This window comes from Staurois parvus, unplaced genomic scaffold (assembly GCF_062004578.1).
Source record: "Staurois parvus isolate SC_StPar_1 unplaced genomic scaffold, SC_StPar_1.0 ptg001032l, whole genome shotgun sequence".
Lineage (NCBI taxonomy): Eukaryota > Metazoa > Chordata > Amphibia > Anura > Ranidae > Staurois > Staurois parvus.
In genome coordinates, this window is record NW_028318828.1 from 1707414 (window position 1) to 1724927 (window position 17514).

The 17514-nt window shown below is 40.2% G+C and overlaps 1 protein-coding gene across 6 annotated transcripts in view; it reads right to left on the bottom strand.

The window, feature by feature from the left end:
- PACS2 (phosphofurin acidic cluster sorting protein 2) overlaps positions 1–17514 on the bottom strand; it is a 1098307-nt gene that overhangs the window by 806120 nt on the left and 274673 nt on the right. For all 6 annotated transcript variants that reach the window (XM_089657830.1, XM_089657827.1, XM_089657828.1 and 3 more), the window contains exon 6: positions 3291–3364. In XM_089657830.1, the coding sequence (XP_089513956.1) occupies positions 3291–3364 (74 nt within the window). The remainder of the gene's footprint in view (positions 1–3290; positions 3365–17514) is intronic.

Here is a 17514-nt window from a genome sequence, read left to right on the forward strand (position 1 = left end):
ACTAGCACCAGCTCAATATGCACTTGAACAAGTAGCCTGTGCACAACCCATAAAGCACCAGTTTGATTATCCCTGCTCCCTACACTGCAAGGTATATCTGTTTAGTATTAGCTACTTCTGTTGATTACTACTATTATTATTATCTGTTACTATTATCGGTATTGTGTGCTGCTTGCACAGTGATCTCACCCCCTTTTTGAGGAAGGAGTAATGGGTCACCTGCCTAAGACTTTGAGAGATATATTGGGAGAGAGGGCACAGGTTCCCTTGGCTCTAAAGAAGAGGGCTACACTCAAATCGCGTCAGCCACATTTGGGCCTTGGATGGCACTTCTTTGACTTCAGGTCCTTTGACTCGCTGTGGAGAAATGTACTTTGTCACTGTCAATTTATATGCAAATTGTCTACACTTGTGAGTATAATTTTACCTCAAACTACATTTTAATAAATTATTTGGGATAAAGTGCTAGGTCAGTGCACTCTTGTTTTATACCTTTCGCAGTTGCTTCTGGACATCCCCTGTCGTTCACAAGAGTTGCAAGGCTACACCTACCCACTGAACTTGCTATACAGAGTATATATATATATACACACACATGTGTGTGTGTGTGTGTGTGTGTGTGTGTGTGTGTGTATATATATATATATATATATATACATATACATATACATATACACACACACACACAGTGTGGAAAATAGTTTTTTGGTCCCCTGCAGATTTTGTAAGTTTGCCCACTTACAAAGAAATGAAGGATCTACATAGGTGTATTTTAAATGATAGAGACAGAATATCAACCAAAAATACAGAAAACACACAATACAAATGTTATAAATTGAGTTGCAGTTCAGTGAACAAAATAAGTATTTGATCCCCTACCAACCAATAATAATTATGGCTCCCACAGACTAGCTATGTGCTCATGTGGTACACAGATTAGTCCTATCAATTTAAGAAGGTGCTCCCAAGGACAACTCATTATCTGTATAAAAGACACCTGTCCACAGAAATGCCTTTCTTCCATTCAAACCTTACTATCATGGGAAAAAGAGCTGTCAAAGGACATCAGACAAGAGTGTAGATCTGCAAAAGGCTGGAATGGGCTACAAGATCATCAGCAAGAAGCTTGCTGAGAATGAGACAACTGATCGAGCGATTATTTGCAAATGGAAAATGAAATTCAAAAACAACCATCAATCGCCCTTGGTCTGGAGCTCCATGCAAGATTTCGCCTCATGGGATGATCACGAGAAAAGTGAGGGATCAGCCCAGAACTACACGGGAGGAGCTTGTGAATGATCTCAAGGCAGTTAGGACCACAGTCAATAAACAAACTATTGGTAACACAATACATCATATGGATTGAAATCCTGCAGCACCCGCAAGGTCCCCCTCCTCAAGAAGGCACATGTATAGGCCCATCTGAAGTATGCCACTGAACATCTAAATGATTCAGAGAAGGATTGGGAAAGTGCTGTGGTCAAATGAGACCAAAATTGGCATTAACTCGACTCGCCATGTTTGGAGGAAGAAAAATGCTGACTATGGCCCTAAGAACACCATCCCTACAGTCAAGCACAGAGGTGGAAACATTATGCTTTATGGCTGTTTCTCTGCTAAAGATACAGGCTGACTTTCCCGCATTGAGGGGCCAATGAACGGGGCCATGTATTGTAAAATCTTAGATGAGAACCTTCTTCCCTCAGCCAGAACACTGAAGATGGGTCATGGATGGGTCTTCCAGCATGACAATGGCCCAATACATACCACCACGGCAACAAAGGAGTGGTTCAAGAAGAAGCACATTAACCACTTGCCCTCCAGATTATCCTCCTTCCTGACCAGGCCATTTTTTTGTGATACAGCGCTTCATTACTTCAACTGACAATTGTGCGGTCAAATTTATGCACTTTTTATGCCACAAATAGAGCTTTCTTTCTGTGGTATTTGATCACCTCTGCTTATTTTATTTTTTGCACTGTAAGGAAAAAAAAACCCCAATTTTGTGAAAAAAAAACAATATTTTTGACTTTTTTTGCTATTCAATATGACCAGTAAAAAAATCTAATTTTGTCATAACATTTAGGCCAAAATGTATTCTGCTACATTGCTTTCATGCTAAAAAAAAAAATCCAAATATGCGTAAATTAACTAGTTTACAGGAAAGTTATAGTGTCTACAAATGGTGGTATATATACTGGATTTTGTTTTTCCCTAGTAATGGCATCTTAGTGATCAAGCGTCTTATAGGGGGACTGCAGGACTCCAGTGGGAACGGACATCCCCAGTGACACCAATGCAGCGACCAGTGCTAATAAAAAGCACTGACACTATACTAATGACACTGGGCAGGAAGGGGTTAACATCTACGGCAATCAAAGGTTTAACTGTGTGCTGTGTGTGTGCTTTACACTGTAAGCACACTGCTTTGTATGGTTCTACTATGCAGAGCCATACAAAGCAGTGTGCAGGAGTTGATAGGGGAGAGATCTGTATGGTTTACACACAGGTCTCTCCCCCGTCCATGATACATGGTGATCACCGGAGGGCCAGCGGGGAATCACTGGCCGGGATCCGGTGATTGACAGCCGCCAATAACAGCGCGGGTAGGGCATGTGTACACCCCCTACCTGGAAATGCAAAATCACATATATACGTGATTTTGCACACCCCTGCCACCTTGTAGCAGTATTTCTAATATAGGTCGGCGAGAAAGCAAGTAAGGTCTGGAGTGGCCTAGCCAGTCTCCAGACCTTAATCCTATAGAAAATGTATGGAGGGAGCTGAAACTTTGAGTTGCCAAGCGACAATCAAGAAACCTCAAGGATTTAGAGAATAACTGTAAAGAAGAGTGGACCCAAATCCCTCCTCAGAGGTGTGCAAACCTGGTAGCCAACTACAAGAAACGTCTTACCTCTGTGCTTGCTAACAAGGGTTTCTCCACCAGGTACTAAGTCATGTTTTGCTTGGGGATCAAATACTTATTTTACTCACTGAACTGCAACTCTATTTATAACATTTGTATCATGTGTGTTTTCTGGATTTTTGGTTGCTATTCTGTCTCTATCATTTAAAATACACCTATGATAAAAATTATAGGCCCTTCATTTCGTTGTCAGTGGACAAACTTACAAAATCTGCAGGGGATCAAATATTTATTTCCCCCAATGTGTGTGTGTGTATGTAATTTTTTTCCCCCCCTTTGTGTGTTTGTGATTCAAACTTTTATTGTCACTAAGGGATTTAGCAGGTATGACAAACACATTACAGTCATTCAAATGTTTACTCACCTGGCCTTGAACAGCATCGTCACTGGCTTCTTGTTCTGAAGAGAAACTTTCATACTCCTCCTCAGAATAGTTATCTAAGGCAAACAAAATACATATTAATGTTAATGTTGGTATAATTATAAGATTTTCGTTCTTACAGTGGAACTTGAGTATCTAAATAATTGAGACATTGAGACATTAATCTAAATCAATAAAACATTGACTATTTTTAATAATTATGCTGCTAACATTAATAAATAGATAGGAAAGTATATAGTATTTACTTGTTTTAAACTTTTTTCTTGTTTTGCAGTTCTTCAGTTACTTCCTGGTTTCCATGCCCAGGAAAATGATGTCATACACCCCAAGAGTTTTCAGGAAGGGGGGGGTTCTCAACTAAGCACACCCTCCTGTCTTCATGCCTGATCTAAGGGCAGATGGTTCCAGGAAGTAAATGTTACATGCGTCATCTGCCCTTACTTAAGATGACCAAGGCCAGAAATGATAAGGGGTATTTTTCAAAGTGATTTGGCAGCAAAATAAACCATGGAGACATGAATGACTGGGGGAGTTTTCTTTGAATATGAAAAATGAATTAAATAGCATTTTTGGCTTGTGGGGCTCAGATGTAGTCATACTAACAAAATCTTTGAGTCAATTGAGGATCATGGAATTAAAACAAATTTAGAACAAGCAGGTTATGCTGCTGCCTTCATGAGGTCTGACACTAGCCAAACAAAAAACCATTAAGCCAGCCCAAGCATAACCCCACTTCCAACTCTTATGCTTCAGTATTGAGAACAAGTAGTACTTAAAGGCCAATAACAGGCGGGAGGGAGAATTAGAATATAAATCAGCAGACAAGTCAGGCCGAGGTTACACATTAATGGAGAGTAAAATGGGGGAATATAGGGGGAGGGCTATCGTAGGTGTTAAGGGGATTCCCTACAAACAACCATTGGCAATTGCAGTACTATTTGTGCAAAATGTGCAAAAAAGCTTTGGTAACTGAAAAGAACTATAATTTAATTGATATTACTGAATATTGGCTTCATTCATATTCTTCATATGATTGGGCAATTATTATTCCTAGCTATGCTCGCTTTTGGAGAGTCAAGGTAAAACAAAAAGGTGATGGTGTTCATCGCTATGTGAGGAGTGAACTCAAAGTGAGTGTGAAAGAGGACCTTGCTGATGGAGAGTGATGGAACTGTGTGGAGCTGCATATGGGTGTGCATATGTAGCACACTCCTAGATACAGTGGGGCAAAAAAGTATTTAGTCAGCCACCAATTGTGCAAGTTCTCCCACTTAAAAAGATGAGAGAGGCCTGTAATTGGCATCATAGGTAGACCTCAACTATGAGAGACAAAATGAGAAACAAAATCTAGACAATCACATTGGCTGATTTGGAAAGAATTTATTTGCAAATTATGCTGGAAAATAAGTATTTGGTCAATATCAAAAGTTCATCTCAATACTAATGATATATACGGTTATATAGTGGGGCAAAAAAGTATTTAGTCAGCCACCAATTGTGCAAGTTCTCCCACTTAAAAAGATGAGAGAGGCCTGTAATTGGCATCATAGGTAGACCTCAACTATGAGAGACAAAATGAGAAAAAAAAATCCAGACAATCACATTGGCTGATTTGGAAAGAATTTATTTGCAAATTATGGTGGAAAATAAGTATTTGGTCAATATCAAAAGTTCATCTCAATACTTTGTTATATATCCTTTGTTGGCAATGACAGAGGTCAAACGTTTCCTGTAAGTCTTCAGAAGGTTGGCATACACTGTTGCTGGTATGTTGGCCCATTCCTCCATGCAGATCTCCTCTAGAGCAGTGATGTTTTGGGGCTGTCACTGGGCAACACGGACTTTCAACTTCCTCCAAAGGTTTTCTATGGGGTTGAGATCCGGAGACTGGCTAGGCCACTCCAGGACCTTGAAATGCTTCGTACGAAGCCACTCCTTCATTGCCCGGGCAGTGTGTTTGGGATCATTGTCCTGTTGGAAGACCCAGCCACGTTTCATCTTCAATGCCCTTGCTGATGGATGGAGGTTTGCACTCAAAATCTCACGATACATGGCCCCATTCATTCTGTCCTGTACATGGATCAGTCGTCCTGGTCCCTTTGTGGAGAAACAGCCCCAGAGCATGATGTTGCCACCCCCATGCTTCACAGTAGGTATGGTGTTCTTTGGATGCAACTCAGCATTCTCCCTCTTCCAAACACAACGTGTTGTGTTTCTACCAAACAGTTCTATTTTGGTTTCATCTGACCATATGACATTCTCCCAATCCTCTTCTGGATCATCCAAATGCTCTCTAGCAAACTTCAGACGGGCCCGGACATGTACTGGCTTAAGCAGGGGGACACGTCTGGCACTGCAAGATTCGAGTCCCTGGCGGCGTAGTGTTACTGATGGTAGCCTTTGTTACGTTTGTCCCAGCTCTCTGCAGGTCATTCACTAGGTCCCCCGTGTGGTCCTGGGATTTTTGCTCACCGTTCTTGTGATCATTTTGACCCCACGGGGTGAGATCTTGCGTGGAGCCCCAGATCGAGGGAGATTATCAGTGGTCTTGTATGTCTTCCATTTTCTAATTATTGCTCCCACAGTTGATTTGTTCACACCAAGTTGCTTGCCTATTGCAGATTCAGTCTTCCCAGCCTGGTGCAGGTCTACAATTTTGTTTCTGATGTCCTTCGACAGCTCTTTGGTCTTCACCATAGTGGAGTTTGGAGTGTGACTGTGTGAGGTTGTGGACAGGTGTCTTTTATACTGATAACAAGTTCAAACAGGTGCCATTGATACAGGTAATGAGTGCAGGAGAGAGGAGCCTCTTAACCGTTTCAATACCGTGCAGTTTTGGGTGTCCCAGTTTTGGGACACCCAAAACTGACCTTCCTGCCCAGGCCAGTTTTCAGGTTTGAGCGCTCTCACACTTTGAATGACAATTGCGCGGTCATACAACACTGTACCCAAACTAAAATTTTATCATTTTCTTCACACAACTAGAGCTTTCTTTTGGTGGTATTTAATCACCGCTGGGGTTTTTATTTTTTGCTAAATTAACAAAAAAAGACCAGAAATTTAAAAAAAAAAAACATTTTTCTTTGTTTCTGTTATAAAAGTTTACAAATAAATAATTGTTCTTTATAAATTTAGGCCGAGATGTATTCTGCTACATGTCTTTGGTGAATATAACTCAAATTAGGATGTATTTTTTAGTTTGTAGGAAAGTTATAGAGTTCACAAACTATGGTATAGATCTGAATATTGATCAATCCTGAAGTACTGACGGCCAATCTAATTTCTTGAGGTCCAAGAATGTCAGAACAGTACAGATATCCCCCAAATGACCCCTTTTTGCAGAGTAGACAGTCCGACGTACTTCATAAGAGGCATGGCGAGTTTTCTGAAGTTGTATTTTTTTGTCATAAATTTTCAGAAAATTAAAAAATTAAAAAAATTATTTTCACTGTTTTTTTTTTTACATACTGTCACCAGTGCAGTACAGCGTCATCATATAACTGGCATGGCGGTGAACAGGGACACTGACTGGTGACCGTATGAAAAAAAAAATATATATATATTTTTTTAATTTTTTTTATTTTTTTATTATATTTAATTTTTTATTACATTTTTTTTAAGATTTTTTTTTCATATTTTACTTTAACCAAAGTAGTGCAATGTTATCATAGTAACATTGTACTACTTTGGGGAAGTGATCAGTATTTTTTTTTTTTTTTTTTTTACACAATTTGCTTATAGCAAAGAATTACTTTGCTATAAGCAAGCATTTACCTGAATGAAATCGATTCATTCAGCTTTTTTTTTTTCTTTTTTTTTTGTGCTTAGCTGTGATTTGGTCACAGCTAATCACATGACATGTGCATGTGATTAGCTGTGACCATTCACAGCTAGGCACTAGTATACAATGGATGGCATCATGAATGAAGCCATCCATTGTATACAACTGTCATGTGACCTGCTGTGATTGGTCACAGCAGGTCACATGGTACCAGCAACGGGAGCCGGTACTCGGATCTGTCATCGGCCGTGTACGAGGTGCACGGCCGCTGACAGATCGCACTGCTGCGCCGCTCTGCATTAGCGCAAACGGCGCATGTGCGGGAGCACGCCAAATGGCGTGCACCCGGAATGCAGGGACACAATTGAAGCCACCAAACGGCCATTGGCCGGGCGGCTAATGGTTAAAGAAGAAGGTACAGGTCTGTGAGAGCCAGGAATCTTGCTTGTTTGTAGGTGACCAAATACTTATTTTCCACCATGATTTGCAAATAAATTCTTTCCAAATCAGCCAATGTGATTGTCTGGATTTATTTTCTCATTTTGTCGCTCATATTTGAGGTCTACCTATGATGCCAATTACAGGCCTCTCATCTTTTTAAGTGGGAGAACTTGCACAAATTGGTGGCTGACTAAATACTTTTTTGCCCCACTGTAAGTGCTAGGGTTAGTTACATGTAGTGCTGGCTCAGTGTGTTCAGTAGAGCTGGTTGTGTTTTGATAGGTAAAATTTAGCATGCCTCACTGTAAACAGCGTGGCTGTGATCATTAGGTTAGGTAAATCAAAGTTCTCCAAAACAAACACCACCCCTAAGCAGGTTATTGAGGACCAGTGTGGCTGAGATTGTGCGCCTAGCTGCAGGGCAATCCACTGGGGAAGAATTTGGGCAAATTTCCACCGGCTCATAAGGGAGCAAGCATTACACATATTTCAAAGTAAATTTAATGGAGTTTGTTACAGGCCCCAAGTGTTTAAGAGGTTAAGGCTCAGCTCCTTGAACAGATGCAAAGCTCTCTAAGGGCTGTGATAGCCGTAACAGAAGACTTTAATTACCCTAAAATTTAATAGTTTAACCACTTGCCCTCCTGAGGATTTACGCCCCTTCATGACCAGGCCATTTTTTGCATTACAGCGCTGCATTATTTTAACTGACAATTGCGCGATCATGCAACGCTGAACCCAAATTAAATTTCTGTCCTTTTTTTCCCACGAATTGAGCTTTCTTTTGGTGGTATTTGATCGCATGTGCGGTTTTTATTTTTTGTGCTATAAGCAAAAAAAAGACTGACAATTTAAAAAAAAAAAAAAACAATATTTTGGACTTTTTGCTATTAAACATGTCCAGTAAAATTTTTTTTTTTAAAATTTGGTATAGAAGAGAGGGTTATCAAAATTTCTTTCCACCCAGGGGGGGTTTTCAACATCACCACAGAGGATGGAATATGATACCAAGGGGTCACAGATCACAAGAAAGGGATTGGAGAGACCAGGAGAAGGAACAGGAGATACAGAAGCAAGAGAGGAGGCAGGAGAGAAAAAGGGAGTATTAGGGGCTGGGATTTACAATCTGAGTGATGTAAAGTTTACTGAAAGAGAAATTAAAGTGTTTGATCTTGGGTTGAAATATGTACCAAGACTAAATCTGAATAAATTTGATGTTTTTATTGATCTATAAAAATTTGTGAGAAAATTAAACATTAAAAATGTTTTGGAATTAAATAAATCTCAGAGTAAAAATATCAGTTCATCTTCCAATGGTTTTCAAAATAGTGGTTTAAAAAACGCTTCCACGTTTAACCGTAAAAATTCTGGGAATGCTTTTTTACAGGTATTCAAAAATATGGTAGAAAATGATATAAAGAAAATGGATATTAAAGGATTTCATTATCATGCAGCAGAGCCACAACAGGATTTCATTTCATTGGTGAAAAATATGTTATAAAAAAAAGTCAATTAATAGATACAAGGGGGGTGAAACATCCCAGGGAAAGAGATTATGCCACCTTCTCTCTAGCGTATAAATTGTATTCACAATTAGATTATATAATGATAACGCACAGACAACTGGATTTATTGGTTAAATCTAGCATAGAAGTTATGTCTCTCTCGGATCATGCTCCTGTCATGGCGAGACTACAGGCAGGAGGTGAATGGAATAAGAGGGCTATGTGGAGGATTAAATGAGACGCTTATACAAGATCCTGAAATAGAGAAAAGGTTAAGGGAGGAAATAGAGCAATTTTTTCTTGTAAATGAAACCAAGGAAGTTTCTGTGGCTACTATTTGGGAGGCACACACAGTGGGGAAAATAATTTTTGATCCACTGCAGATTTTGTAAGTTTGCCTAATTACAAAGAATTAATTTAAATGAAAACATTTTTATCATAGGTGTATTCTAAATGATAGAGACAGAATATCAACCAAAAATCCAGAAAAAAACACATGATACAAATGTTATAAATTGAGTTGCAGTTCAGTAAGTAAAAAAAGTATTTGAGCCCAAGCAAATAAAGAACTCAGTACTTGATGGAGAAACCCTTGTTGACAAGCACAGAGGTAAGACATTTCTTTTAGTTGGTAACCAGGTTTGCACACATCTCAGGAGGGATTTTGGTCCACATTTCTTTGGAAGACCCATCTTCAGTATTCTGGCTGAGGGAAGAAGGTTCTCATCCAAGATTTTACAATACATGGCCCCGTCCATTGGCCCCTCAATACAGCAAAGCCGGCCTGTCCCTTTAGCAGAGAAACAGCCCAAAAGCATATATGTTTCCACCTTCATGCTTGACTGTAGGGATGGTGTCCTTAGGGTCATAGTCAGCATTTTTTTTCCTCTAAACATGGCAAGTTGACACGGGAGTTGTTAAGAGTATGGGACAGAATGCACAAGCAAATGGGTTGGAAGTATAATTCACTGTTGACTCCCATGGTGGGCATGGAGTTTTTGCACCAGGGAAAGATAATATTTCGGGGAAGTGGTTTAAAGATGGAGATGCACGTTTAACCTCCCTCTGATTATGTCAGTATTTCTGCGCTCAAAGAGGTACATTTTTCTGCATGGAAATAGGTTGTAGGCCTGTAATTCTTAGGAATAACTCACTGAAATCTGTCCGAACAAGAGTCTAGTAAACATCCCGGGTATGATAAAATTTGAAACACAAAATCATAAATTATAATATAATAATAAATTTAATTCAATACGGTAATCAAACCAAAAACACTGAAATTTGAAATAAAGCGCCAAATTCGCACATCACTGAGCTTAGTTGCAAAATCGTTTCAGTGCCTGATGACAAATTTTCCCACAAATCATCACTCAATTCTGCAAGTGGTGCTAATTTACGATCGCTGTTCTCTAGCTGGTCTAAAACCGCTTTTGACCTAAAAGGGACGCTTTTTGGATGCCATGGACATTTCTCAGTTTCCAGGCAGAAACAGTAAAAATGCAGGCAGGGCACAGGACAAAAGCACTAGGAACAAAATGTATGTGAAATGCTTTGATACAGTAGTGTTATACTATGAGATTTTAGTGTATTGAGTGAATGTCACATTTTAAAATGTCCCACGGGTTCTGTCCCCCGAACGCTCGCAGGGAATGGAACCAGGAAGACGGATGCCGGCATCGGCCGGTGGAGATGACCAGGGACGCTGCTGGGGGGGCATTATAGGAACGAAAGACAAGGTAAGTGCAAGAGGGAATCCCTGAGCAACGCTGCAGTGTAATCCCGAGTGTAGCTCGGGGTTACCGCTTCTGGTACTGAAAGTAAACCCAGAGTTACACTTGGGAATACCGCCAGGGGGGTTAAGGAATAGAGTAAATAAGTTGCACACTTTTCAAGTTTTAAAGAGTAAAAAAGATTTATTTGTTCTATTAGATGAATTGAGATACTATCAATTAAGACATTTTGTTTCAAAGCTGCCTCAACCACTGAGGATGCCAGAGGACATGCTCTCATTTGAAAAAATGCTGAGTTGTAATATAGCCCCAAAACATGTCACTTCTGGGATATATAAGATAAAGAGATACTGGGGATCACTATACAGAAGAACCCGTGGGAGTGTTTATTTTATAGGTCAGATATATCAGTGAAATAAAATAAAAATAATGTACTATACCATCTAATTAGCACGGCCAAGGGACTTATTCCCAAATTTCGACAGGTACACGAGCCCCCAACAATGAAGGACTGGATAGATAGGGTTGAGTATATAAATAAGATGGAGCAGTTATACCATACACATGAAGATAAATTGGAAACATTTAGAAATAAATGGGGTAGATGATATGACCTTAAAGACATCTGAAAAATATCTGGAAGTGGTGGGAGTCCCAGGTAGTCTAAGGTAGGAGAACTGAACTGAACGATTGGAGGAGGGTGGAAGAGATAGGAAAAGGGAAAAGAAAGGCAGGAGAGAAAGAAATTGTGGAAAGAATAGGAAGTGCAGGAGGAGATGATTAAACAAAAGGGATATAGATATGGACAGGAAATTAAGGAAAGAGATGGAAAGAGCTATATGGACTGGGGTAATTTGATGGGTGGGTTGGGATATGGGGGGGGGGGGGAATAGGAATGGATAATTCAGATGAATGGTTTGTATTTTTGATAAATATATGTTGATTTAAGCATTGACAATTTTAATAAAAGGTATATTATAAAAAACAGATTCCTTGACATTTTGCGGCAGTTAAATACAAATCCAATTCTCTTAGGTTAATAGCTCTAGAACGTATCCACCCTCATCTAGAGGAGGTGACTTTGATCGTATTGCTTTAAAGTCAGAAAACAGATGGATTTATTAAAAGTGACTACACCACCTGGCTTAAATGATGCAGTTAGTTTTTCCTCATTCAAATATCCAGATTGATTTATCTTGGTCACCTTCATAGATATGATGCATACCCCTTATTGACTTATTGATTTATACCATTTTTTACTTCTGTTGATACTGTACTGACAATATCCCATACTTACCAGTATGCTTGGCCCATGTATCATGATTAAGTAAATATTATTCAGATTGCTATAATTATGTGGATTTATGTGGGTTTTTGTTTCCCTAAAAATGTCCATCTCCACAGTTGTTAATTTTTAGCATGCCTCTGGATGTGCTGCCGTTCCTCTCTCTCTCATTGTCCACTCACATTCTTGCTTTCTTTTTGAATGTTTTGCCGATGTCTCCCTATTGATATTGTGGTTTGTGGGCATTGCTGCTATAGCACTTTTCCAACAGACTGTGCTGTAGTATGTTTTCTTCCCCTCCCGTAGGTTAGATTGCCTTTGTTAGGGCTTTTGCATCACTTCTAGTCCAAGTATTGGCAGGACCACAAGTGACGCGATACCAGGAAATACACAATTTCCGGTATTGCACATTCCAGTTCCCGCCGCCATCTTGGTGTTCTCTGGCAGACAGAGAGGGCGGTCCTCCCACACAAGTAGATACATGTGATCCTTGTTAGGTGCTTGTCCATAGAATGTGAGTGGCCCCCAGAACCCTTCTCCTTTTGTATGTAAGGCCCCACTTGACTTGATTTACTTGATTTCATTTGTGCCATCCAGGCGTTCACATGAGAGGTTTCTATACTTGTTTAAGCTGAGATGGGAGAGTCTGATTTATGTGCCTGTGGATATTGGAGTACGTTCAAACAGAACAGTTTCTTGTGGATATATCTGGGGTACTTAGTGGTTTCTGCCTATATGTAAATTATATAATATGTAATAAATATAGCTTATAGGTTTTTCCTGGGTTTTCCTAGGTATCTATATATAGATATTTTGAGTGTTGTGTTGAAAACTATTCATCTTGTAAACATAATTGCATCTGAGGCATTATAAAAACACCAAGTGGGGTATGAGTATTAACCTATTTTTAATTTGCTGTATCTTTGTTCCTTTATATCTTAGTCTCATACTGACCACCAACTCCTTATGTTGGTGCCCTTATGAATCCCATAGCCTATTCTTGCTGTATGGACAGCTAGCATCCATCACACCACCATTCCTACCCATACAACACCTTTACCTCATGACTTTGGCATTTCATATATTTTCTGTCATTGGAACCCATGTATATTTGGGGAGATCTACCTTGGGCTGGCAAGCATAATGAGTCAACACTGTTTTCTTTCTTGTGGTTACCATACTTCCTCTGTTCAGGGGTAAGATAATTTTTTGCAATTTATCTTAGATGTGTATAATGTATATGTATTTTTTTTTTTTGACTGGTTATAACACAGATTAGGTACTTGTGGATATACTGTATGTACTTGTATACAAGTATATTGCATATTTGTTCTTTTCTTAGATTATGTTTTATACAATTTGGAAAGACCTAGCAGAATACATTTGACGTAAATGTATGACGAAATTTGATTTTTTTTTTTACTAGACATGTTTAATAGCAAAAAAAGTCAAAATATTTTTTTTTCCTCAAAATTGCCGATCATTTTTTTAAATATATTTTTATTTTATATATATATTTTTTTTTATAGCGCAAAAAATTAAATTATTTGGGTGCAGTGTTGCATGACCATGCAATTGTCCGTTAACCTCCCTTGCGGTATTCCCGAGTGTAGCTCAGGGTAAAGTCTCAGTACCAAAAGTGGTAACCCCGAGCTACACTCGGGCTTACCATGCGACGTTGCTCAGGGATTCCCTGCAGCGCTTACCTTGTCCTTCGCTCCCGCGATGCGTCCCCGGACATCTCCTCTGGCCGATGCCGGCATCCAGCTTCCGTGTTCCGGTCCCTGCGCGCATCGGAATGTACGGGGGCCGGAACCGGCGGCAAATTTAAAAATGTTTAGAAACTGTCATTTTCTAATAAACAAATTTGACATAGTAAAACATTACTGTATCAAACCATTTCACATACATTTTGTCCCTACTGCTTTGTCCTGTGCCCTGCCTTAATGTTGACTGTTCTTTCTGCCTGGAAACTTAGAAGAGTCCATGGCGTCCAAAAATCATCCCTTTAGGTCAAAAGCGGTTTTAGACCGGCTAGAGAACAGCGATAGTAAATCAGAACCACTTGCAGAATTGAGTGATGATTTGTGGGGAAATTTGTCATCAGACACTGAAAACAATTTTGCGACTTTGCTCAGCGATGTGCGAACTTGGCGCTATATTTCAAATTTCAGTGTTTTTGGTTTGATTATATTATTGAATTAAATTTATTATATGTTTATAATTATTTATTAAATTATAAATTTATGATTTTGTTTTTCAAGTTTTATCCTACCCGGGATGTTTACTAGACTCTTGTTCGGGCAGATTTCAGTGAGTTATTCCTAAAAATTACAGGCCTACAATAAAAAAAAAATACATATTTCCATGCAAAAAAATGTACCGCTTTCAGCACAGAAATATGGACATAATCATACCGCTAGGGAGGGTAAAGTAACGCAGCGCCGTAACATAAAAAAATGGCCTGGTCAGGATGAGGGGAAAATCTTCTGGAGGGCAAGTGATTAAGCATTTACTTTCAGAGTAACATGCTTAATAGTCTGTTTACTTCCATGGTGGTCTATGGCATGGGCTAGTCTTTGGGACCCATGGGTAATTGGGAGTTGGTATTATAGAGACCATAGATCTCCTGGATGTGCATGCCATCAGGCCTATTAATGCCTGACTCTCAGGCTTAACCTAGCTACCATGCAGTTTTGAGAGGTCCCTAAGGCTGCTCCATGTACCATGGCATGTAATCTTTTAAAGGGATTTTTCTCGCTAGAAGTTTCATCTTGGGTTTATTATAGGGGGAATGTTTACCAAACTCCTCACAGGCCCTAGTTTAATATATAGGAACACTCTTGTGCCTGTTCTTTCTCAGTGGGAATTTTTTCCTTGGATCACAGGGAATGGACAACTTGTTTTTTTCCTCGTTAACCACTGCCCGCTGTCCTATAGTAGAACTACTGCTGCAGGGCGGCAGAGCAGCGCAAAATCACATACTATATATATATATATATATATATATATATATATATATATACACATACACACACAGTGGGGCAAAAAAAGTATTTAGTCAGCCACCAATTGTGCAAGTTCTCCCACTTAAAAAGATGAGAGAGGCCTGTAATTGGCATCATAGGTAAACCTCAACTATGAGAGACAAAATGAGAAAACAAATCCAGACAATCACATTGGCTTATTTGGAAAGATTTTATTTGCAAATTATAGTGGAAAATAAGTATTTGGTCACCTACAAACAAGCAAGATTTCTGGCTCTCACAGACCTGTACCTTCTTCTTTAAGAGGCTCCTCTGTCCCGCACTCATTACCTGTATCAATGGCACCTGTTTGAACTTGTTATCAGTATAAAAGACACCTGTCCACAACCTCAAACAGTCACACTCTAAACTCCACTATGGAGACCAATATAAGACCAAAGAGCTGTCGAAGTACACCAGAAACAAAATTGTAGACCTGCACCAGGCTGGGAAGACTGAATCTGCAATAGGCAAGCAGCTTGGTGTGAACAAATCAACTGTGGGAGCAATAATTAGAAAATGGAAGACATACAAGACCACTGATAATCTCCCTCGATCTGGGGCTCCACGCAAGATCTCACCGCGTGGGGTCAAAATGATCACAAGAACAGTGAGCAAAAATCCCAGGACCACACGGGGGACCTAGTTAATGACCTGCAGAGAGCTGGGACAAACGTAACAAAGGCTACCGTCAGTAACACACTACGCCGCCAGGGACTCAGATCCTGCAGTGCCAGACGTGTCCCCCTGCTTAAGCCAGTACATGTCCGGGCCCATCTGAAGTTTGCTAGAGAGCATTTGGATGATCCAGAAGAGGATTGGGAGAATGTCATATGGTCAGATGAACCCAAAATAGAACTGTTTGGTAGAAACACAACTCGTCGTGTTTGGAGGAGAGAGAATGCTGAGTTGCATCCAAAGAATACCATACCTACTGTGAAGCATGGCAGTGGCAACATCATGCTTTGGGGCTGTTTCTCCGCAAAGGGACCAGGACGACTGATCCATGTACAGGACAGGATGAATGGGGCCATGTATCGTGAGATTTTGAGTGAAAACCTCCTTCCATCAGCAAGGGCATTGAAGGTGAAACGTGGCTGGGTCTTCCAACATGACAATGATCCCAAACATACCGCCCGGACAACCAAGGAGTGGCTTCGTAAGAAGCATTTCAAGGTCCTGGAGTGGCCTAGCCAGTCTCCGGATCTCAACCCCATAGAAAACCTTTGGAGGGAGTTGAAAGTCCGTGTTGCCCAGCGACAGCCCCAAAACATCACTGCTCTAGAGGAGATCTGCATGAAGGAATGGGCCAACATACCAGCAACAGTGTGTGCCAACCTTGTGAAGACTTACAGGAAACATTTGACCTCTGTCATTGCCAACAAAGGATATATAACAAAGTATTGAGATTAACTTTTGATATTGACCAAATACTTACTTGCCACCATAATTTGCAAATAAATTCTTTCCAAATCAGCCAATGTGATTGTCTGGATTTTTTTTCTCATTTTGTCTCTCATAGTTGAGGTCTACCTATGATGCCAATTACAGGCCTCTCTCATCTTTTTAAGTGGGAGAACTTGCACAATTGGTGGCTGACTAAATACTTTTTTGCCCCACTGTGTGTATATATATCTATATATACATACATATAGATATATATACACACATACATACGCGTGATTTGCATTTCCGGGTAGGGCGCATGAGCGGCGCAATTGGCAATGTCAATGATGTTGTCATGGAAATTTTGTATTGTTGGTCGAACTTTAAATGTGTCATATATTCTTGTTATTCATATGTCTCTCGTGTGGCTTAATTAAAGCTCTGAAGGCTGCAATTGGGCCATGCGCATGTACAATGTATGTATTACTGTACTCAGCTCGGTAACGGATGAGATGGCAGATCTGCGCTTATAGACCGGCGTGTATACCACCACGGCATTCGATGCGAATGCCGCTGGCAGTAGACCGCGGGCCTGTATCCAAATGTCAGCAGCATAGTACCACATGGGCTTCATAACGCAAGGTGCCAAGCGGTGTGAACTCCACGTGTAGGCTTATGCATATCTTACAACCCATTACCAATCTGAACTGTATCCGGATGGATGTGTTTTAATAAAGATCGTATCGGGCCCATCCAGGTACAGACTGATATTTCTAGGGAATGCTTGTACGGAGAATGGACATACTGCTAGGAGCTGGAAAATATGCACTCCACAGAGGGCTCCTGGGAAGGGGAGGAGATATGCTCTCCATAGAGAGCTCATGGGAAGGGGAGGAAGTCTGCTGACCTCAGAAGGCTCATGGGGGAAGACCAGTGATAGATAATAGGAAAGGCTATGCTCCAATCGGAATGTACATCCTGTGTATAGGCACTCCCCATTGCATTGTTCGGTGGGAGGGGATTGACTTTATTCATGTGGGGGGCATGTGTGT